The sequence below is a fragment of the Carettochelys insculpta genome, chromosome 23 (assembly GCF_033958435.1).
Source record: "Carettochelys insculpta isolate YL-2023 chromosome 23, ASM3395843v1, whole genome shotgun sequence".
Classification (NCBI taxonomy): domain Eukaryota; kingdom Metazoa; phylum Chordata; order Testudines; family Carettochelyidae; genus Carettochelys; species Carettochelys insculpta.
Genome location: NC_134159.1, coordinates 13,056,584 through 13,082,013, shown reverse-complemented (window position 1 = coordinate 13,082,013; position 25,430 = coordinate 13,056,584). Strand labels below are relative to the sequence as shown.

At 43.0% G+C, this 25,430-nt stretch overlaps 1 protein-coding gene across 3 annotated transcripts in view; it reads right to left on the bottom strand.

Annotated features, from left to right (window-relative positions):
• Positions 1–25,430, bottom strand: part of RERE (arginine-glutamic acid dipeptide repeats) — a 466,804-nt gene that overhangs the window by 72,504 nt on the left and 368,870 nt on the right. For all 3 annotated transcript variants that reach the window (XM_075018034.1, XM_075018035.1, XM_075018036.1), the window contains one exon: positions 16,522–16,602. In XM_075018034.1, the coding sequence (XP_074874135.1) occupies positions 16,522–16,602 (81 nt within the window). The remainder of the gene's footprint in view (positions 1–16,521; positions 16,603–25,430) is intronic.

The window sequence follows — 25,430 nt, the reverse complement described above, 5'->3', positions numbered from 1 at the left end:
TCAGGCATGCTATTCCAGTTCCGGTATCCCTCCTCATACAAGGAATAACGGAGTATTAGGAATAAGGTATTTCAAAATAATTTATGCAATTTGCAAAGCACAAATTGTGTAAATTCTTTTCCAAAAAAAAAAAAAAAATCTTGCTGTGCAGATGTAGCCTAGAAGTCCTGTTTATCAGATGCTCAAAATACAAATTCACTATCACCAGGGGAGCTCATGTTCTAGATATTCACAAGGACTTGCTTGTGCAGATATTAATGGTGTAACTTCAAGACCCTAATGACCTATGACTTCAATAGAAGCTAGGGCTCAGACTCTGCTTTCTCTACAGTTTGCTGCAATGAAAGAGAAGGGTGTTTACACAAAGAAATGCACAATTCTATTGATTAGCCATAATACACTTACTGCAGAAAAAATACAGACCCCTATTAAACGTCTGGCATGAGCACTTCCCTGATCGGAAGAGTTTCGGAGCAGAAGAGGAATGCATGAGAAAAGAGGGTTTCTGGTAATCCCTATTAAACAAACACATCTTCTGCTACAGAGCTATAATGCCGCTGCAGGGCTGTGGTAACTCAACAAACCACTTCAGCTCCTCTCATGCCACAGACTTCTCAAAACAAAATCCCTGCCCTGTACCTCTCCATCCCCATTTCTTCGAGAAGCTGTAAAATTCCAGGGAGTTGTCCTTGGCTAGAAGAAGCCAGTAATCAACCCTAGCTTTTGCTTTTTACAGCTGGTTAGAAACAAAAAGAACAAAATGAGTGCATCTGTATCCTAAAATGATCATTGTCTGACTCTCACAGCACAGTACAGTCATAGCAGCATATTAGAGGAATATTTAGGACTGAATAATGTATTTGAGGGGCTGATTTTATGCCAAGATAGTATTGTGGATATGGTTCTTCCTGTGCATCTAGACTAGGAGGCAGTGATTTAAGGCCAATGATCTGTTGTATAAGGAAGTTAATTTCATCCCTGTGTAAGTGGGCAAGAAACATAAAAAAGTTGGCTACTCACTGCCAACATCTCGTCATTTTTTTTTGGCACACAGTCACTTGCCCTTGAACATGTCTGCTCCACCGAACCACATGTCCTGGAAACCAGAGCCATGAAGGCCTGCATTAGCGAACTGCCACAGCACTTCCAACTACCCTGATCCTCTTGAAGTAATGGAGCGCAGGAAGGTTCAGAAACTGGCATTTTTTTACATGTCTGGGACTTGAGAACGGAAGAAAAATCTCCTGCAAACTGCCACATAGTGATCCCACACAGTCCAGCCCAGAAACAGAGGACTTATCACCTTTGCGGTGATATTTGGATGATGATTCTTCAACATACTGGGACAATGTCATTCGGTTACAATCCTGCAACTTCATTTGGCCCTCTCCATATGTAGGGGAGGGGCACATCTAATGTTTGTTATTCCAGACTGGCTTAACAGCGAGAGAAAATGGGGGGAATCTTGACAGGCTACACATCTGCTTGTTTCCCAGACAAACATGTACTGAGTCTAGCAAAACCTCTGTTCATGTAATCTGTTCACTGGCCTCATGAGGGCATATAAGGTCAAAATTTGGCCCAAGGACCAGCCATGCACACATGCAGCTAACATCTGAGCATAAATTTTAAAAATACTGACAAATGCTAATTATTGACGTGTATCTATTTAATAAAAGGAGAGGTGTCTGACCGTCCAACCCCAAGCAGTTCCCTGGAGCTGCCGTCCGAGAGCCATGTTCCAGCCAGCTCCTGTCCTCGGTGCTGCTAGGGTTCCCTTGGGTCTCCAGGGCTGCTGATAGAGCTCCGTGGCCAGGCCAGCTGCTGGCCCTGGAGCTGACGGGGTTCTCCCGGCTGGATCCCAGGGGCTGGAGCTGCCAGGATTCCCTTGGCTCAGTCCCTGGTGCTGGAGCTGCCAGTGGTGCTCCGTGTCCCTGCCAGCTTCCACCCCCAGGATTCCCCCAGCCCCAGAGCTGCCGGCAGAGCTCTGTGCCCCTGCTAACTCTCAGATATGTCCCTGGGGATGGAGCTGTCAGTGGGGCTCCATGCCCTGACTGGCTCCCAGAACATGCGCTGCTGGGGATCCCCTGGCTCCGACCAGATCCTCAGGGCTGGAGCTGCCAGCAAGCTCCTGGCTTGGTAACTGCCACAAAGGGGGACCCTGCTAGTTTTAATAACAATCCAAGAATGGGACAGTGTGGATTTTAGCACCTGAGAATTCACTGTTTTACTGTGTAGTATAATGTAGACTAATGGGTCTCACGTCTTGAGGCTCAAGCCCTCAATCTTCTCTGCACCAGTCTTTATCATAGAATCGAAGGGCTGGAAGAGACCTCTGCAGGTCATCGAGTCCAGCCCCCTGCTTCAAACGGGATCAAACCCCATGTTAGTCATCCCAGACATGATTATGTCAAGCCGGGACATAAAAGCCCCTAGGGACAGATTCCACAGCCTCCCTAGGCAATGCATTACAGTTCTTCACCGCCCTCCTGGTAAAGTAGTTTTTCCTAATATCCAACCTACTCCTCTTCTGTAACTTCAGACCATTGCTCCTTGTTCTGCAGTCTGAAACCACTGAGAACAGTCTCTCTCCATCCTCTTTAGAGCACCTCTTTGGGAAGCTGAAGGCTGCTATTCAATCACCCTTCACTACTCCCTTCTGCAAACTAAATAAGCCCAAATCCCTCAGCCTCTCCTCATAGGTAATGTTCTCCAGCCCCCTAATAATTTTCACTGCCCTCCACTGAACCTGCTCCACCACATCCACATCCTTTCTACGCTGGGGGATCCCAAACTGGATGCAATACTCCAGATGTGGCTTCACCAGTGATGAACAGAGTGGAACAACTTCTCTAGATCTGCCCAAAATGCTCCTCCTAATGCAGCCCAATATGCCATTGGCCCTCTTGGCTACAAGGGCACATTGTTTACTCATATTCAGCCTTTCATCCACCATAATCCATAGGTCCCTTTCCGCTGTACTGTTGCTTAGCCAGTTGATCCCCAGCCTATAACAATGCTTGGGATTCTTCCATCCCAAATGCAGGACTCTACACCTCTCCTTGTTGAACTGCATCAGATTTCTTTTGGCTCAATCCTCCAATTTATACAAGTCACTCTCCAACATATTTACCTTTCCCCCTAGCTTCACGTCATCTGCAAACTTGCTGACGGTGCAATCCAGTCCCTCATCCAGGTCTTTAATAAAGCTGTTGAACAACACTGGCCCCAGAACTGAGCCTTAGGGCATTCCACTTGAAACTGAACACCATCCAGATATTAAGCCATTGACCACTACTTTTTGGGCCCGACTGTCAAGCCAGCTTTCTATCCATCTTATATGTATCCAATCCATACTTCCTTAACTTATGGGCAAGAATGTTGTGGGAGACTGTATCAAAAGTTTTGCTGAAGCCAAGGTTTATCACATCCACTGACTTCCCATCAGTGCCTATTATGGCCATGTGGATTAAGGTATGTCCACTAGATGTCTAGGAAGGAAAATATAGGACAGAAGGACTAGTCAGATAACAACAAGAAGTCCTGTGGCACCTTACATACTAACAGAGTCTATAAGGCACCACAGGACTTCTTGTTCTCAAAGATACTAACATGGCTACCTCTCTGACACTAGTCAGGGAACAGCAGCACTGAGCACTTGCTACGTAAGAAATTTATGTTAATTGAAGTAGAGAAATTCTTCTGTAACATACTCCTCTTGTAAGATAGGGACTTTCAGGTTCCTTCTTTCAAAGCACTACTACAGTACAGATGATCATGGCTAAAACATAGCAAGGACTTTCAACACAGTAGGACATAACCAAACAGCTACAGGATGGGAGACCTTACTTTAGATAGGGAACATGAGCATATGCAGTACTAGAGAAAAACTCCAGTGGTTAAGGTGCTGAGGACTTGGGAATTGTATGTTCAACTCCCTGCTCCCGCTACACAGACATTGTGTGACCCTGAGCAATTCACTTAGCACGTCTCAATTCCTCATCTGTAAAATAGGGAAAAATCTTACTGACCCTCCTGTCTCACAGTAGTGCTGTACAGTAAAAGCATGTATGTATTAAAGTTTGTTAAGTACTCTGATTCAACAGCCATTGGATCTGTACTGGGGCAGCTGCCCCATTCTGCCCAGAAGGGGTTGAAACAGGCTTGAGAGAGCCTGTGTAGAGAGCCCCGTCCAGTAAGAGAGAAGCTTGTAAGGAGCCAATGAGAGGGTGGTTTGCTGCACCAGCCCTGTTACAAGGAGCTTCTCTGCAGAGCAGAGAGCAGTTGGATCCTGACTAGAGAGTGTGCAAGACCAGGTCCTAAGTGGAAGTGTGTTACAGGGCAGGGCTGGGCAGGCTCAGGGGAACAGGAGAGACTCCAGCCTGCAGGCCTTGATGTAAGGGCCAAGAGGGCACTAGTGTCACAGGGAAAGTGGCTCAGAGAACAGGAGGTAGATAGGGCGAGTGAAGGAGGGTAGGATGAGCCTGCTGCCAGAGAGCCCCTGAGCCAGGACCCAGAGTAGCGGGGGGAGGGCTGACCCCCCCAACTCCTCTTAGGCCACACCTTGCCAACAGAGAGAGTGGCCTCTACAGACTGTGGTTTGCCCCTGAAGCAAGGGGCTAGAAGTAAGGGCTGCAGTTGGCCACAGTGGCAGGTGAGACTGAGGACTGCTTCTATACTCACAAAAGAGGCAAGAAACTGAGTAGCAGAAAATGCCAGAGGGGCAGTGTCCTGAAGAGGACGTCATAGTCCTGAGAGCGACACAGGTCCAGGGCCCGAAGGTGCAAGACCCCAGACAACAGAGGCTGGGGCACAACAAGACACACACTGGCTAAAAGAGAAAGCAGTCAAGTAGCACTTTAAAGACTAGCAAAATAGTTTATTAGGTGAGCTTTCGTGGGACAGACCCACTTCTTCAGACCATAGCCAGACCAGAACAGACTCAATATTTAAGACACAGAGAACCAAAAACAGTAAGCAAGGAAGACAAATCAGAAAAAGATAATCAAGGTGAGCAAATCAGAGAGTGGAGGGGTGGGGGGGAAGGTCAAGAATTAGACTGAGCCAAGTATGCAGACGAGCCCCTATAGTGACTCAAAGTTCCCATCATGGTTTAAACCATGTGTTAATGTGCCGAATTTGAATGTAAAAGTCAGCTCATCCACTTCTCTTTCTAAAATGGTGCGATAATTTCTCTTCAGTAACAAGGGCGCTCTGCTGAGGACTGAGCTAATTCCCACTGTGTCCAGAAGAAAGTGGTGTGGCAGTGAGTCGCAGATGGTTACAGGTCATAAGTACAATCAACAGGATAATTTTTGTAGTGCTAACTCTATGAATAAACACTTATCATCCTCTAAATACAAAGCAAGATTTGCCCAAAAATGGAATTGAAAGTGTATTTTTCTCAACAGATTATCACGGTATTTTTCTAAAATCAGAACACCATGCAGAGCTAAACAGAGCTTCTTTAGCACTGTGTAGTTATCCAAGTATTACAGCACTGCCCTAAATTTTACAGATAAGTCAACAATCCTGGGACAGGAAGTTTCACAAACAAAGATGCTGCTTCTGGAACTGTTTTTTCTGTAAACTACATTCAAGTTCTAAAGCATATCTTCCTCCTCTGTACAGGGAAGAAGGCAAAGCAAAATGACAAGCTTGTTGCTCCAACCCCTGGGGGGAAATACTGGGTCAAGACAAATAAAACTCAACAGGAAGAGAGGAAAAATTGTGCAAACATCTAAGTATAGCTACTTCACACACCTGAGATTCCCAGGACCCTGAGACTGATACCTGAGGATCTGACACCGTCTTCTCAGCTGCTACAAAAAAAACCTCAAGAAAAGCCAATACCTTTTCTTGTAGGAATGGGAAGATGCAAAATTCAGTAAATTCCACTGATGAAAACTAAAACATTTTTCAAAGGGATTCTTGTTTCTATAGTATGGGTATGGAACGAGAACTCGTGATTCAATAGAAGATTAAACAACCAGACAATAAAAAGTCTTACAATAGCAAATCAAACAGAAGGAAAGGAAAATACAATGCATGTGTGCAGCAGAATTACAGTAAGTCACACAAACATCGTTCTTCCTAAATTGCTGAAAGAGAAAGTTGTGCAATATTGCATCAATTTCTCAAATATTCTTGGCTTAGCTTGCCAAGTAGGTATTTTTCTCCACCAGAGCAAGAATTCTGCTCATTGGCTCATTGACAGAACAAGAAGCAATTGGCTAATGGTTTCTCTTTTGCTTGCAACAACATTTTACTTCTAACTACTTCCAACCCTGCAGAGTAAACTAAACAACAACTTTCAATCTCCTAAGTAAACTAGAAAACAAAATCACTGTGCAAACAAGAGAGTTGATTTACTGCTCGTGTTACACAGAACTGGAGAGTCCAATGGACACAGTGATCCTTTTTATTCCCTTGAGTATGTCACCTATAAAGATTTTCAGATGCAACTCAAGCGAGCATCTCAGGTCCTGAGCTGTCAAAGTTTCAAATTCATTTGGTCTGAAGTTTTCGGAAATAATTTGATGGGCAATGGGGGGAGGGCAGGAGGAATGGAAAGCTATTAACATAAGAACAAATTAATTTGATGGGAAGCAGGAGAAAAGCTGTTAAAAAGCACAAGGTAAGCTTTAGAACAGAGACAGGGAACTGCTTTTGGGTCAAAGGCCACTGACTCACAGAAAAAGCTAGGGGCCTCATGCAAGTGTGACAACCAAAACACAAAAAACCCAAACCTCAGTGATGTGGCGCCCAACTGGGAAGCAGGGGAACAAAACCCAAAAACTGTACATTCACTTCACTACTCTCCTGGTACACCTCAGAGCTTAGGGGAACCGGGGTTAGTAGATTTTGGGGAAGCAGCCATAGGAAGCAGCCACAAATGAGGGGTTCAGTGAATGGGAGAGGCTGCCAGGGAGTAAGCTAAGGCAGGCATGTGGGGTCTGAGCAGAAGATGAGTGTTGGAATGAGCATGAGATGCAGGTTCTGGGTGGAAGGTTGCGTGCAGGAGTGGCTTGGGCTCTGGGCAAGGGGTAGGGTGCAGGAGTGGACCGGGGCAGGGTCTGGGTGGCAGGGAGGGTGCAGGAGCAGGCTGGGGATGTGGGCTCAAGATCTGGGCAGGGGGGAGGAAGCAGGATGGGTGTGGGGTCTGGGTGGGAAGGAAGGTCCAGGAGGTTTGGGGTCTAGAATGGAAGGGGCATGGGATAGTGTGGATGCACTTACCTGACCCAGCTTGGGGGGAGGGAGGCACATGGATGTATGCTGCTCCACCTGGCTCTGCACCCGGCAGGGAAGGCAGCCGCCAGCACCACCCCTGACTCTCCCACTCGCTGCAATATGGTCAATGGAACAACAGTGGAGGGTGAGGGGCAGGAGGTGACACCTGCCCAGAGTGCTTCCATGCACAGCAGGAGCCACTACCTCCCTGCCCGGCAGAGCTTGCAGGCTGGATCGGGCCATGGCCTGCCAAGACTGGACCTGTGAGGTTTGGGACTCTCCCCCTGCCCCTGTGGCACAAACTGGGTGGTGCAGGCACTACAGCCATGGCACCTCCTCTATGACTTTGTTATCATACATTGGTAAGTGATACATAAAACCCAGCCTGTACAATGTAACTAGGCAGTATTCAGAAAGAAGATTTAAATATCAAATTATACATGCCTTTAGGATACAAGCTGCCATAACAGGGAAGAAAAAACCATCCTACACAGCGAGAAAGAATAGGAGAGTGCATGGCACAAAAACATTAACTAAGAATTACAGCTCAAACTGAGAGGCTGTCCAACATGCAGATTTAGAAATGGACCTTCTATTAATTTGTGTTATAAGATATGGTCTCCAGAGGACAAACACATTGTATACATCAGAGGTAATCAGAACCTACAAGTCTTTTTAAAGACCTTTGCAAGCCTCCATTTTATTTTCCTAGCCAATAACATAGCCAAATCTACATTAGGTTTAACAGTACTAACTGACTTCTCATCTAAAATCAAGCCACATCATGGTGAATAGACATTATTGAAATGCTCTCAATAGATAAATAGCTGATCATTGTAAACAAGTTTTCAGCTGATACCACTTAAGGGTCTGGGAGTCTGTGATGCAATCCCATCAGGGCTCAGCTTCTACAAGTTAAACATTTCACACAGCTGAATGACTTGCTCAATTGGCTCCTCTTGCTCAGTGAAAAGTCAACCACAATAGGACTACCTAATGGACCACAATACTAAGATCACACACCCTGTAATAATCTGGGTTCCATAAATCAGCAAAGCTTGTCACTCGCTGGTTTAAACAAACAACAACAAGCCAATATGTTTCCTACTGAAATGTGGGTTTTCCTGTTTGTTATGCAAATGAATCAATGGTTCACTTACACACAGAGAGCAACTAACACTTCCCAGAGACTGTTGTGCAAACTGGACTAATGCCCAGTGGGATACCAGCTATGACTGCAGAAAAAAAGAAAAGTGTGAGGTCATCAGATATAATAGTCTGAAACCTAGTCCCTATTTTAACAAGACTAAAACCCTCCTACAGCAGTATCCATAGGCTGAAAACACTCGCTGCAACGAGGAGAGCTGAAACCAAAAGAAGTGCTGCCTGTTTATGTTGGCAGCCATTTCAAACTCAAATGGAAAACTTCAGCTCTTACTGCATTAGAGTAGAACAAGTTATTAAGGAAAAAGGTAAAAAAAAAAAAATCTTATGTAGCTTATCCTTATTCAAGTGCTCTGCTGTGGAAGTAAAGGCAACTTGGGAAACACTGCACCAGAACCAAACTGTGTATTAATAGTCCATCATTAGGGGAATATACCATCCAAACAAAATACATTTCCTGTGGGAAAGGAGGACAGTGAGTAATACTGTCCATGCCACGTACACACAGTTAACTTTAGCTACTGGTGCAAATAAGTTATTATGTTATTCTGTAATGTGAGAAAGCTGATGCAAGGCTAACCCATCATTTTATCTTGAGGGAGTGAAAAAAACCTTCCTCTAAGCAATTATTCTATGCCCATATACTATTTGAACAAATAAAGTGAAGGAAAATCACTACCTTTAATTTGCTTACAAAGGAGCTGGACAAATACTATACAGCACTCAGTAGCAGATTTAAAAAGTAGCCGTCCTGCAGCAAAAACACTTCAAAAACAGACTGCAAAGAGAAACTGCAGAGCTGCAATTCATTTGCAAATTTGACACCATCAATTTAGCATAGAATGAAGACTGGGAATGGCTGGCCAACTACAAAAGCAATTTCTCCTCTCTTGGTGTTCACACCTCCACAACAGCTCCTGGAAGTGGTCCACATCCTCCCTGACTGAACTGACCTAATTAACTCTGGCCTTCTTCTTGATTGGTAATCCTTTCTTTTTACATGCCTGCCTCTGGAATTTCCACTCCAATGCATCTGACAAAGTGGGTCTTTGCCCATGAAAGCTTATGCTCCAATATACCTGTTAATTTATAAGGTGCCTCAGGTCTTCTCATTGCTTTGGGGGATACAGACTAAGACAGCTACTACTCTGATACCTGTGCTGTTAGTTGAGCTGCTTAATTACATACAGCACTGACGATACAGAGAACAAACACCACCCCAGTCCTGGTGCCTTAAATACAGTGACCTTCCTGAACTACTTCAGCTTTGCTGCAATACATTACAGCACCCTATTTTTTTCAGAGCTACTCAGGAAGCCAATACTGTATATTATGTAACATTAGATAAGGCATTAATGAAGCAAGAATCAAATTGTTTATCTAACTCCCCACACCCGATCGGAAATTAAATAAAACTGTATACTGAAAGCTCGCACTGCAGTCATTTTGCCCTGGTAATATTAACAGAATACAGCTTATTTAGTCTCAGAGATAAGTCCCACAGCACTCTGTTTGGGCAGAGGGAATTTGCAGCATGAAAAGCCGGCATTTTGCCTAAAAAAAGGATGATGTATATTCAGTATTTTTGCACATATTTAATAGAATAAGTTTTTATCTAAGAGAAGTAGTTGATTTTCATGACTTTTTCAAAAACACCGCAGATTTCAGAGGCTAAATGCAATGCCAGCCAGCCCCGAGGTAGAACTTCTTTCTAGACTAACTGCTTTCTCCTATCTCTTGCTAACTGGCCAAGCCAAAACTCAAGATACCAGTGGCATCTCTGAGCAACACTGGACTGAAAGAAGGCTCAACTCCTCCCCTACAAGAGCTGCCTGTGTTCTTTTTGCAACGTTTGCTGAGGACTTGTCCACACGAGATTTAATTCGGAATGCTGTATAAGTGTGAATTGAAAGTGCATGAGCAGTTCCTGAATGAGTCCATGGCTGGTTACTCTTTGCCAGAATAACAGTGCCTTATTTCAAATTTGCTTAACTAAATCAGGGTTTTTTAAACTTCACTGCACACTGGGGCCGATGCTGGGGGATGGGGAAAATGCGTGTGCATGAGGCAGACAGCTGCCCCAGGGGTAGACAAACGTCTGGGATTCCTGTTTGCTGCCACTGCAACAATAGTCAGTGCCTCAGGCCCCTTAAATCACCGAGAAACGCAGTCCCAATGGCTCTGGAGGGCTACCTGGAGGAGCGTAGCCCCAGCCCTGCCCCTTCTGTCTCAGGCCCTGAAACCCTGGGGGCCCAGAGTCCTCCATCCAGGTCCACAACAAGTTTGTCTGCAGTTCTGTTGCACTGCCGACCTCTTTGACAACAAAAATTACAATACGACCCCCAGGATGGGAGACGGAAGCCTGAGCCAGACCAAGTTCAATCTCTCCCCCCGTCCCCCTTGAGCAGGGTAAAGACAGGGCCCAAAATGAAGCCCTAGGGCTTCAGACCCAGGCAGAGGGCCTGTAGGCGAAGCCCTGTCGTTCAGAGCTGAAGACCTCAAGGTTTGGTTCTAGGGGACGGAATTCAGACTTCAGCTTTGATCCTGCGCCCGAGCAAGTCAGATACTACACCTACGCTACAAGGAGGAGTGACCCTGCTGCCGCTGATCTTCCAGAATTCAATTCAGTGTGTCCAGCGGGGATGCATGAAATTGAATTTACAGGGTGCCTCCATTGACTGCGTTACTCCTGCCCCGTTAGGAGTAAAGGAAGCTAATGGCAGCTCTGCCTCATGAAGACCTCCCTTAGTGGGGACAATGCAGAATCCCAAATTAAGGTACATCAACTTCAGCTATGTAATTAACATAGCTGACGGGTACCTTAATTTGACCTCCCCCTGTAATGCAGACCTTCCCAAAGCTAGTGAAGGCTGGACAGACAATTGGCCTCCTGCCACGATCACTGCACTAAAATAAAAATAAAATAAAATAAAAAAATCAGTCATTCAAGGATCTCCAAGCACTTCCTAAAGATAAGGGTGATGTTCAGTTTAAAGCTGGGGATAAGAGGCTAAGAGATGTCTGGGTCAAATCCTGCAAGATACATCGTAGTCTTGAGGAAGTCCAGGGTTCTTGTTGCCTCTCAGAGAGGCTAAATACCTTTTAGCAGTGGTTCCCAACCTTTTCACTAATACAGACCCCAACAACTGCCCCCAAACTCTTGACAGACCTGCATCAAAGCCAATTCTAGTAATTCTTATGGATTTTTTTTGTTTTTTCATAGACCCTCTGCAGTACCCTTGTGATCCTCCAGGGATACACAGATGTCAGGTTGGGAACCAACGTCTTACAGCATCTGTCCCCGAGTGAGTCACCCAACACCACACAAGTAAGCCAAGATAGGAACAGAACTCAGTTCTGACCCCGGGTGCCCAGCTTTGACCAAGCTCCTTCCCTGACAGCACGAGTACATGCTCTTTTCTTCCTGATCCTGAATTCTGTCAAAGGAATGTTCTCAATTTCTGGTAATCCCAACAGCAGAACTGCCTGACCTGTTCTTCAACTCTAACTTCTCACCTGCAAGGAGCTCTCATGGCCTTCTTTCAGTTTACCATTTACATAGCATCAGTATGCTAAGTGCTTTAGAAAAAACTTGCAAACAACAGGTCCCAGCCCTATAGTTCCTACACTCCATTTAGTTTAGGCCTATCACTATGGTATTTCAAGCATCAGAGAAGTAGCTTTATTAGTCTGTATCCACAAGAACAACAAGTCCTGTGGCACCTTATAGACTAACAGGTTTTTGGAACATAAGCCTTTGTGGGCAAAGACTCACTTCATCAAAAAACCTGTTAGTCCACAAGGTGCCATAGGACTTCTTGTTGTTTTATGGTATTTCAGGTCATTCAATGCCATCCTCCATGGGAATGTGGAATACGATGAGGGTTACTATCACAGGGCTTACCGAATTCCAATTTAGAAAAACCCACAAAAGGTGCAGAAAAAGTAAAATTCTTCTTACAGCTAAAGCATCTGACCAAAATGCCTTTTTCTAGTTCCATATCTAAACCCATATTTTGAGAATAACTGAGGAGTGCCAGTACCATTTTTAAAATAAGTTAGGCACTTTGGTGCCAACTTCGCTTTTGAAAACGGATTTGGTCATTTCTGAAAATACTCCTACGGCTATTAAGGGGAAAAGGACCAACCAGGTTGCGAGCATGATCAAAAAGCATATTTAATTCTGCCGCAGTGTGGGTACATGGACTCGTGAGGTCTCTTCCAGCCCTGTATGTCTCTGGCTCTCTTAAAACTAGGCTGACATAGTTTGCTATTCTAACCACCAGTGTATTAACCCGAAGAGGTAAGAAGGGGAGGATGATGGGTACACTAGCTTAAAAAGAGAGAGAGAGAGAGAAATATAAAGTTATTTGAAAACCCAAAGCAAATTACAAAAATAATATTAAAACAAATTTACATAGAGGCCTTCTCTGGGGTGTTACAAGGTTAACATTTACTGATCCAACTAAAGCTTTATAAACTTGTTAGCTTTCTTTAATCAACTCCAGCATTCCCATTTCAGCAGGGGGCATGCTCAGATAAGAGCTTGCTTTAGTTCCTGTGTGTCTTGCTCATAAAAGCTTGAAGAGAATACTAGAGCTATTTATGCACACGCCCACTGGGAACCTTCTCTCAGACATAATTGCTTTGAAATAAACTGGAAGCGTGAAGACTTAAAACACACAGCTTTGATATACAGTAAACACATTCTTTTATCAAGATATTTTCCTCCCTGGCTTTTCCTTTAGAAGAAACTGTGTCACAGCTAAAATGCACAAATTGGCAAACACAAGATTTCCTTTAAAAGGATATGATACATTGAGGGGGTGGTGGGTGGGGGGGGCGGAGGTGGGAGCGAAGGTATTCCTCAAACAGGGTGTTCTCTAGCAGGCTTGTGAAAAACAAAACACAGTAGATAGGACCTAATTTTCATTGACACCCAGACCACAGCAAAGTAGAAATGAGTTATATTGACACCTCTCAAGGGCCTTTTAAACACTGATGTAAAATAGACAATGGAAATGGAAAACAGCTTCAGTCTTTTCACCATTTTTTCTTCTATCATATTCTTTCGAGCGTAACTCTTGCACCTTTGCAACAAGGATCTGTTCAAGAGCAGATGGCTATCAGGCAGTAGTTCTCACACTGAACGAGGTGTGCCTTGTGTGTGTCTAGAGGAATATCAGAGGGGTAGCTGTGTTAATCTACATCTGCAAAAACAAGAAGTCCTGTGGCACCTTATAGACATCTGGCAAAGTGGGTCTTTGCCCACGAAAGCTTATGCTCCAATAAATCTGTTAGTCTATAAGGAACCACAGGACTTCTCAATGTTTTTGTCTAGAAGAGATTTATGCTATAAACAGAAGTGATATGAACAAGGTTTGACTGTAAATGGGTTTCCTGGGATGTGATGACTGAGATTTATTTAACTGTTCAAAGCAGGCAGGGGGTAACCTTTCTCGTCCTCTCCCAAGATAGGAATTATCTACCTGGCGAGCGCTGATAAATTAAATGCACAATCTATTATAATATTGTTTCCACTTAGGACAGGTCACTTCAGAAGTAGCCTTGACTCATTTTAAAACAATAGTTTCCCAGATTTTGAGAGCAGCACCTAAGGTTCTGTCTTACCTATTTAGCCTTTTTTTTCCAGAGCTATTGCTAAGGAAGGACTAGTGGCCAAAAATTGGAGAGAGAATATTTTAAGGTTTCATATTGGAGGAAAATGGTGACAGGCAGCATTTGACGCCATTCTCAGGAAAGAGAACCATGGCAGATTCAATTCCATGGCCTTATAGTTTGGCAGATCTCCTTGTTCCACTGTAAAGGAAATAGCAAAATTAAAGGCTGTGTCTACACTTCAGCATTCTGTTGACATAAGTCACTGTCAACAAATATTCCCCCACAGAACCTCTGTCGACAGAACATGTCCAAACCTAACAGAGGCTCCCCCGTCAACACACTGTCAACAGAGAGTGGCCAGACTGTCCAGTCCTCTGTCAACAGAGCAGCTAACCAGCAGAAGCTCTGAAAACAGGACTGTCCGGTGAACTGGAAGCCCTGTCTGATGACAGAGGCTCCCCGGAGCATCGACACTTATTTTAATCAACAGAACCTGTTGACAGAGGTGCAATGCCTCGAATGATCACGACAGAACGCATTTGTAGTATGGATGTTCCCTGGTTTTGTCAACAGAAGGCCACTTCTGTTGAAAACTCTGTAGTGTAGACCAAGCCAAAGAGTCAAACATTAGTCTCATCATGCATTCCTTACTCGGGCAAAATTTCTATTGTGAACAAGGAGACAAGACTGAGCACTGACAAAGCAGAAGGTAGGCCAAGGGTCAACAACAGGAAATGGAGATTAAACAATCTGTTGTAGGTCAAAGGCTACTTGTAGATCAGCTCCCACTAGGGGCTAAAAATTCTGCTCAATACCATCCACACTCTACTTCAAATTGCCTCACCTTAATGCTTAATATTCTCAGTCCTAAAAGTTTAGGCCTAACACATTAAAAATGTAATGCTTGAACACTGATGGCCTTTATCAAATTTCACATAGCTTGCAACTTCACAGAACTTTTATCAAGGGCATAAGGTCTGAGAAACTGAAGTTCAAAAGCAGAAGACAAATTCTACAGCACAGGAAAGCGGAGTCAAATGTATCTCTAGTTTGCCTTCCTTCAATCTGACTTTTCTTTGATACACAGAAAAAAAATTCTTTTGAAGTAGGAGAATGCATTTTATTTTAAACAATACCTTTCTGTATACATTTAACTAGAACTGACAGATTTTTTAAAGATGTATGCACTAATCAAGCACTAAAAGGCACTTCTAATCTACAAGCCACCATCTTAAAATAATTTCTGGAGAATTATTCTGAAGAATAATGAAGACAGAACTGCTTAAAAATGTTTATATTCTGGATTTGCTAAGCATGGCTAAGTATTGTCCAGTTTTCTTTGAAAATGTCATCTGTCTACAAACCACCTTCACTCAGAAAAATACATCAAAATGTTAAAGCCAAGTATGTTTGCTATTGGTGCAGTAACTAATATTTGGTAACATTACCAACAACACTGGTATTTTAATCCCCAGACAGCCTCTCCAGGATAAACCTTTTGCTCTCCCTTTCCATTTGATTCATGAGATGGTATTAACATTTTGCCCGTGACAGACTGTGATGTAACAATATAATGTCACAAATCTTGGGAAGATAGGAAGAAAATATCTTAGCATTTCAGTTGATTAAAAAAAAAAACCCGCCTTCCATGCTACTACAATTATTTTCTTCTGCTCCACATTAAAGTCTCACACAAAATAGATTCAATAGTCACCTACATACAGTGAAGTTTAAATATTTTCAACACTGTCGCTTTAATGGGAATGTCACTTCACATGCAGCAAAATAAACACTGCACCTTCATTTTCACTTTACCAGTTCCTGAATTCAGGGCAATAGGAAGGCTGCTTTCCAACCCCACTCTACAAGTAGTTAAAGGACACCTGCAGCATGCAAACGGAAGCTTCTAGAGAAGCTTGGCAATTAGGGTTAATGGAAAAACTAACTAGATTCTCAGAGCTTCCCAGACCCTCTAAACCACAACACTCTTCCTCACATGCCTGCTTTCTTGAATGCTCATCAGTGTTTTTACCAGAATTTGACAGTTATGTTGTTGTATTAAAGTCAAACAAATAACATTCCTCAATTCAATTTTGAAAGAAAAGTCCTACCACTGCTGCCCGAATGTAGAAACAGCCAGCATGTTCTTTCAGATTCAGATTTTATTTTCATTTTGACTTCTGTTAATTAATTGCCCATTGTCATCTGAACTTAAGTTGATGACATAACTAGTCATGTTGTCTATATTTAAAACTTGATTTGGGCCCCCTAAATACCTTCCCAACACTGTTTAATATCTTTCATATATTTATATCCTTCAATGCTTCAAAATTGCCATTAGGAAAAAAAATACAGTAGCATCTGTCAGCTGGGGATTTTTCTTCCATACATCTCAGTCACACACTCAACTGAGGGTTAAAAACAAACTGTTTCGTAAGATCAAATGCTGAGAAGCAGCAGAGGGAAAAAATAAGGCAAGTTACATAAAAGTCCAATTGTACTTACAGTCTCCTTATTGGGAAGTAACTCCTTTCGGATCCTGAAGAAGTTTTTGCCGTATTGTCTCAACCCTTTAATGAAGCGTTTCTGTGTAAAAGGATGATAAAAACAGTGTCAGCAGAAGAAAAGGAATTCTCTTTAATCAGCAAAATAGCAACTGTTCTCATCTTAGAGACTGCCCAGAAAAAAAGAGAAAAGTGCAAAGAGAGAACAACCGAAACCATCAAAAGGGGAAGGGTTTCAAATCCTCTAAAAATTCAGACCAACTTAAGAGCTGAATCACAGGCTTGCTGTAATTGGAGCTAAAAAATATTATCTACCTTTAGTACAAAACGATCCCAGTTAGCAGATGTGCAAAGGTTGATAAACAGTCACCTCCTCTTCATAAGTACAAATCACAAAAAGGCAAAAATCTGTTTACAACTAAGAAACTGGAGAACCACACCGGCAAGGGAAAAAAAAAGAATATGTATCATGATTATTTTTAAAGTGGCTCTCCAACTGGGTGAGGAACATGTTAAAAGTCCTTGTACAAGCGCATGCATATACACACACAAACACACACACACACACACAAGCACAAAAGATTCAGGCTACTTTGGCAAGAATAAAGGCAAAAGGTTTACGAATATATCCTTTAAGGGGGGAAACATTATTGCTTGCTATTCACCCCCCTTTCTTTTTTAAGAACAGTTCAGCTCATGTTGGGTTTCAAATCTTAGGTAGCAAGCGACTTTCTTCTTTCACTTTGCAATAATCCACTTGGAGAGAAGAAAGCTCCCCCATCCCCTCGAGGGTTTCTCCTTTGGGGGTGGGTTGTGTTTGCATTTCCCTTGGGTTCAGAAATCTCCTACAAATCACAGTGGGCAGAGAAGTCTCATCAGCCCAGAATGGGGTGGGATGATCTTGAAAGGAGCCATACAAGTCCTTTCCCGGCTCTGAAATGCGTCCCATTGCCAGCCAGAGCCCCAGTGGTGACTCCCTGCTTGAGCTCGTCTCTCAGCGAGCCTGATGGGAGCTCAAATAAAAATTAAACCCCCTCCCACCCCCCCAAAAAACCAACCACCCCAAATCAGATCCGTCTTCTGCGCTCCCTCCCCCTTGCAAAAGGCAATTCAAGCAACGCGAGGCGGACGGGAGAGAGACCTGATTCCGTCTCCGGCAGCCACAGGTAAATAATATTCAGGTGCCATACACAGACTCTCCGGAGGTGGAGGCTGCAGAATACGAGCGGAGAGCTCGCTTGTCACTCTGGGGCTCTGACACCACAAAGGGGGAGGGAGGGAGGCGGCGGCAGCAGCTTAACATGTGATCTCCGCCGGGCTGTGCGGCTGGGGAAGAGAGCCTCGGGTGCGCTGCAAAAGGCGGCCTGGATCGCCGCAGAATCATCATCCAAGAACGCTGGGCTAGGGGTGGGCAGCTGGCTTCCTCCGGCCCGCCAGCGCGGCCACAAGGCAAGCGGCGGGAGGGGGGGCCGATACTGGAAGCCTGGCGCAAGCAGCGTGGTCAGCGCTAGGGGCAGTGGGTAAAAGCACTCCCCTTGCAAATAAAATAAAATAAAGCCTGTGCACTTGCACTCTGCGTAGACGGGACAGCCTGTCTCTCCCTGCAGCAGAAGCTGCGCCAATAAAGGACACGACTTAACTCACATTGTCTCCACTAACATCCTGGGACCCACAGGGCTGAAGCAACACTGCATACAGTTTGTTCGGGTCCTTAGTAAAGCAGGGGTTCGAGAGAGGGAAATCTGGGAGTGGGGAAAGAGCTAAAGCTATCAAACAGTGAAGGTCTAAGTGTGTTTGGGGAGGTATTTTCCTCTCGTGAGCTTAGTGGACTAGGATACAATTATTTGCACAGGTTTTTTTTTGTTTTTGTTTTTTTTTTTTAAAGGAAAAGGTGAACCAGGGAAATCTCTCTTCCCAACCACCTCTAAACGTTCTATGGCTTCCCTGCCAGTGCAATGTTTCTTCCTTGTCTTGATGCATTTTTCTGTGGTTTATATGGTTTGTAAAGTTTGACATACTGAGGAGCTTAGTCCGTAGCTTGGGGACCTTTCTGTGGCTTCCCCTTCCCCAGATTATCTATTCCCTGGCTCTAAAACATGCAATGATTTCCTAACCAGGGAATATAGTTTACCTTGCCTGTGTTATTTCCCTATGGTTTGCATCCTCATTTGTTAAATATATTACGACAAGCTATTTACATTGGCCTGCAGCTTTGGGACTTGTGGCTTCCATTCCTCCCCACTCCACAAGAACTTCACAAATAAATCAGGGCAAGAGGATCACAGTTAAATAACTAGTGAATGAATTGTTAAAGGGGCCTGGACTGAGCTTCCTTTTTGTCAGGCAGAAGAATACAGGCACAATTGCAAAGTTTTGCCACAAAAACCTGAGTATGACACACACATCTAGATCCTAATGTACATACCATTGAAGAAATTATATTAGGCCCCAGAAATGCAACTCTCCTTGAAGCACACTATGGGCCAAATCTTCATGTGACCATCCAGATGAAGCAGCTGGGCTAAGTACTTGCAGATGTGCAAAATCTACTGCACATCTTGCGTGGGTAAGGAACTCTGTCAGAGAGACTACTTTATATCCCTCCATGCCTCTTTTCAGCTCCCACCATAGGTGCAGGATACATACAGCCCCAGATGTGCTGAGTCCTGCACTTCTGAGTGCAGGCAGCCCCTGGGGAATTAACCATACAAATCCATTGCTTCCTTGGCAGAGCTACTTTGGTTCAATTGTTAAGGAACCCTGCTGTAGTGCAGAGTCAGGAATTATCCATCATCGATTTGCATGTTGAAGCTGGACTCCCATCCAAGAGCTGAATTACTCACATCCATTTTCTTCTTTGGCCAAGTCTCCAAATGGTGTCACAAGTCAAGAGAAAAAATACAAGGGAGCGTGTAAAAGGCACAAGGAACATAGACTAAGGCAGACTCCTGCATTTGCTTATCAGCAAACTTCAGACATGAACATCTCTACCACCTAATGAAGAAGGGTGTAGTATGTTATCCTGAGCCAGTGGTTCAATCTGTGGCCCAATGGGCACACAGCTGCAGTCCATGTGACATCTTTGGAGCCAACCAGATGTATTCCACTGTGACCCACAAATACAGCCCACAATGGTAAACAGCTTGAGAATCACTGCTCTGAGTATTCTTTACACTGGTGTTTCTCACTGCTTCAGTGTCCGTTAGTTAATCAAGAGCACCTCACACTGTTGTCAGAGAAATTATCATCCCCACCATCCTGAATCCAAACCTGCTATCCCCCAGCACTGTGAATATACACCTCATGTTACGTGCGTCTACTATACAGAAAGATGGCAGCCCTAATGGAAGGATTATAATGCGCAAATGCCAGCCCCCTACATCCCAGAGCTCACTGCAACCTATCTATACAACTAGCACAAAGAATGAATACCAGGCAAAAGAAGTGGTATGTGCCAGCAGGTGAAGCACTCCACAACACTAGCAAAAACCATTCAGTACGGCTTTAGTTTTAACATCACTGGCCCTGTGCACTGCACTATAGGCACTATGAACCTTTGGCATCACGTAACTGATTACATGGGACATTTCAACATCAATAATTTCACAGAAATATCAGTGTGAAGAAAGCAGTTCTCTTTAACAGAACAATCCATCTATGGAAGAGCAGGGCTAGTACAAAATGTCAGAGCAATCTGGAAGATAAGGGTTCTATTCCCAGTAATTCCATTGATTGCTGGGAGACATTGGGCACACAGGCTCAGTTTGCCCACCTGTAAAATGGAACCTCCACATCTGAAGCAATTAAAAACCTACAGCTGAACTTTTAAAACAAGTGTTAACTTTTATAATTCTTCCACATTCCAACCTACTACTCCGTCCCTAAATACAACCCTTTCTGCAAAAGAAACCGTTTGAAATACCTAATTTAGCAAAATCATCACTATAAACTTAATAAACAGGAAATATCAGTTGCTAAGTTGGAGATACTGAATAGAGATACCAATGCAGACTTGGCCTATTGTCAAAAGCATTTAATGGCATTTTTGCAGTTGTGTTTAATCACCACTTGCCAAAAAAAAAAAACCTGTGTGGAGGAGAGGGGTGTAAAACCCCCGTGGAGTGCAGTGTCTGATGAGTCATGTTCTGCATTCATTTTACTTGATAGTGATTTTTTTTTTTAAATGATGAATGGTATGGGGAGAAGGTGCTTTATAACAAGGAATTCTGAGTTGACAATTCTAAGATATTTCATAATTCTCCATATTTTGAGAACAATTTTCACATTTTCCATCTGCTCAGATTAAATTCTGCAGTAAAAAGTGATCCCAAATTCCTTCCAATTCTGTTCATGGGATGCCAAAAGTAGCTGTCAGGAATGTATCAGGCTATCCCTTCTCAACAGCAACAGCGTGTTGGACAATGTCCAGTTTCCACAGTTTGATTCATTTCAGTTTCTTCGGTCTTCTGAAACCCCTGCTGACCACCTGTCATTTTAAAACTTCTTGTCTACAGGTATGATCTGAGCCGCTACACTATTCCATCATTTCAACCACCCACCACCAATTTCATGTTTATTCATCCAATTGGCATGATTAATAAGAGTACATTTTCAATCTATGAATTACGACTAGGTATTTTTCTAAAAGGCATGGTCTAGTTCAACCATAAGTTACTAAACTAGACTCAAGAATCAATGGGTGAAATTCTTGCCTGTGTTATTCAGGTAGTCAAAGTAGGTGATCACAACAGTTTTAATAGCTATAAGCAGGATAGATACTAAAAAGTGAAAAAACAACTTGATATATCAACACTAAATCTCTAAAATAAAATGATGACTGTTAACTATAAATTCCCTTCTACTAGCATAGTAATAAATCTGAAACCACCTTACATTTCGCATAGTTACTCAAAACACGGTGGGTATTAAAAGAAAACTATGGCTAGACATTAAAATGACAGCACCAGGTGTCCAGCCTGGACTTTATACAAACTAGAAGGGGACCTATAGTTTTGATATGCTCAGTGCTCTCATTTCCACATCAATATAAACAGGAATCCTTGCAGCTGGGAAGTATTTCAGCAACAAGACATATGTGTGTTGTGAAGGGATAATGATCAAGCTTTGGGTGCACTGAAAAGGAGGCAGAACCTTGGAGAGTCTCCCTGGCCATGTCTACACGAGCCCAAAACTTCAAAATGGCCGTGCAAATGGCCGTTTCAAAATTTACTAATGAAGCGCTGAAATACATATTCAGTGCCTCATTAGAATGCCAGCAGCCGCAGCACTTCGAAATTGCCGCGGCTTGTCCAAACAGGACTCCTTTTCGAAAGGACTCCGGCACTGATGTTAGGAATAAGGGGATTTCGAAGTTGCTGGAGTCCTTTCGAAAAGGAGTCCTGTTTGGACAAGCTGCGGCAATTTCGAAGTGCTGCGGCTGCTGGCATTCTAATGAGGCACTGAATATGTATTTCAGCGCTTCATTAGTAAATTTTGAAATGGCCATTTGCACGGCCATTTTGAAGTTTTGGGCTCGTGTAGACTAATGCTGGCATTCTAATGAGGCACTGAATATGTATTTCAGTGCTTCATCAGTAAACTTCGAAATGGCCATTTGCATGGCCATTTCAAAGTTTTGGGCTAGTGTAGACGTAGCCACTTTGATTATAACACTGCTCAGTGAAAATACAGGGAGGCAAAAGACAGATTTCTTTTTATCAATAAAACAAATATCTTTGGACATCTAAAAATAGCTCCATAATTTATGTAAAAGAAAATAAAAACAAATCAATAAAACTGCAGACTATTAAGTGTTTCTATTAGAATTTATTTTTCAGATTTTTTTCCCTCCCGTCCAGGTCCAGCTCTGTTGGTCAGTTTCCACTTCCAGTTCTATCCCAACCCGCCAATAAGCATCAATATTTTGCTCCTTTCCACATGCACAATGAGGCTGCTTTGAACATTTTTTTAAAATGTAAAGAGAGCTCAGATTGGAGCAACCTGTTCCACATTCTGTGTGGCCTGAGTTGCCTTTGCTTCCATTTTTCCATATGCTCTTCAAAGTTTTGCCTTTCTTTATTACTTCAATCCACCTTTGAATCACGAGCAACACATTTATTCCCCTGGGTTTTTAAATACTGTATTTCAGAGAAGCCTTGCAAAAAGGCTGATAGAAAGGGGAGCTACATCCTGCCTGGGAAATGTCAAGGGATGGTGAATTTCTGAACTGTAAAATCAGAGGACAGCCAGCTTCCCGTCGAGGAGGGGAGGAGGAAAGGGGAGTGCTTGACTTTTTGCTCCACCTCAGGTCCCACCCCCATTCCATACCACCTCCCAAGTACCTGCCACTGCCCCCTATCTTCCCACCTCTTCCTGGTTTTCCCTCCTGTGAGTATGCTCTGTCCCCACTCCTTCCTCCTCTCTGGAAGCATCCTGCACACTGCAAAACAGCTGTGCACCACAGGCAGGAGATACTGGTAGGGAAGGAGAGGAGCTGATCAGTGGGGCTGCTGGCATGCAAGAGGCACAGAGAGGAGAAGGGACGCCTGGCTGTCGGGATGTGCGTAGCAAATATGTTAATCCCATATTTACTGAGGATAGGGAAGAGGGTTGATGAGAATTGCAAAAGGATCTAGAGAAAAGTGGTGTAAAAACATAAACTCAGTATTTTTTCCAGTAAAAAATACCACAAGTTTTACCTTTTAAACAAACACAGATACTATTTAGTCCTACCACAGGTGCAGGGACTAGATGACCATGGACACCCTACCATGGACTGGTTCAGCTCTTGAGGTTCCTTCTAGTCCTTTGATTTTTTTTTTTTTAAAGTTACAGGCTTCTTGACAGAATTCATATTTGTACAGCACCTGGAAGATGAGGAAAGCAGTGGGAGAAAAGGCCTAAGTGCCCTTGAGAACAATTATTATTATAAAGAAGCATTAGGAAATCCTTTGGCTTGACAGTTCAGCAGCAACTGCCTATAGACAACACTGATACGTTTTGTGAAATGGTTGCCATGGCTATTGGCCAGACAGAACACAAGGTTTCCTAATGCTGTTTTATAATCTGAGCGCCTCCCCTGCTCCCCCCGCACTGTGTAATTTATTAGGTTCTACCATATCCTGCTACAATGTGTAAACAGAGTGCTATAAATAACCAAGGAAGCAGCAGGAACAAGCATGTTAATGTTTGCATATGTGTTATTTGTAGGCCCCATATTTTATCCCAAGAAACAAATACCATGACAAGATACACAAAGCCATTATGTTCTGACTAACGGAGCTCAGATGGCATGTTTATCAAAGTGATGATAATGCCATTACAATGCTGTAGTTAACGTTATGCATCAGGGTTTCTATTATCAAGGGATTATAGTTTGGCAGAGAAAATTTGCTGCTGCACGCTGAAATTCAGCACCCTAGGATTTAACCTAGGGCTGAGGCTTTGGTTGTGATTTTACTTGTTGTTGCTCTTTGTTAACTGGCTAAATTCAAATTATGTTTGTTTGTGTGGGTTCTAAAAACAGGAAATAAAATCAAAATTTCTAAAACTGCAAAATAAATAAAACCTTATGTCTAGTACATTTTACAGTTAAAAAATTTAATCTGTATATTGCAAAAGGTAAGATTCTTACAGAAAACATTCACTTTCTCACAGATGCATGTTGATCCCATTCAGTAATCTGTCAGTCACTTTTACATCTTTTTCACCCACAAACTTAGAAAACTACCAAATCCTGACTGTTCCTTACACATATGGAGGACTTCTCTCAGAAACTGATGGGCTTGTTATTTAAAAAAACAAACAAAAAAAAAAAAAAACCAACCACAATCTTGAAATGCCCAAAAGTTTATATTTTTGTCATCAATCAGAACTGAAAGAACTGGTAAAAGGATTGTCCCTCAAACTTTGAGGCACGCACAAAACGTCTGTCTGTAAAAATGTGGGTCATACCAAAAACCGCCACAGTGAAACTTCTGTTACCACAAATGCTATAATAAACTTACAGTATGTTTTTAAGAGGCCTGAGATTCTCCAAGCCTTTGCCAACTGAAGTTGTCATCTTCTTCATTAAATATGCCCAAAAGACTTCACAGTAACATGCAGTAGAAGTTTTACATAGTTCCAATAGTTAACAGCACATAAAATTAAATTCACAAATGAAAAGCAACTTAATTCTGAAACAGAAGTTTGCCAGGATGAAAAGCTGTATATTTGCTTAGCCTGCTCTGAAAAATACAAGAAACTGCAAAAATCAATTAGTGTGCAACACACATTTCTGGACTGCCCAAAACAATAGCTATTCTTTAGCATGCAGACGCCGTATATATACCTTGGCTAAATTTCAGTACAGGGAGTACATTTTATTAAAAGCTTGGCTATATTTTTACATAAATTAAACTTAATGTGTACATGTTAAAAATAAAGATATTCACTGACAGAAGGGAACAGAATCTAATATACTTTACAAATAAGGGTACTCCCAGCAGTGTTTCCTTACAGGGCTACTTGTGGTTGGTTGCTAGGCCCAAAGATGTCAGCTATCCCACAAAGAAGATCCTACTGAGATGTTTTCAAGTATATACTATTTTTTATCCAATGAAACTTTACTGCACCAGGAAAATGACAGTATCTTCTCTAGCACTTTTCATCTTAAGGACTGTAACACACTGGATAAACACAGGAACAAATCCCGCTCAAGCGAGAAGTCTTATTAAAGGCAAAGTGGACCTCTTGAGTGAATAGGGGGATCTGGTTCTGAAACAGATATCCAGGCTATACACAGAATCAATAACTACCACACAATTACAGCATATCTGTTTTACCCTAAACTTATTAGTTCCCTGGACAACTCTCACATGTTGTTTTATTGTTTTGGGGCCACTGAAGACAGTGCACTAGGTAGGTCTA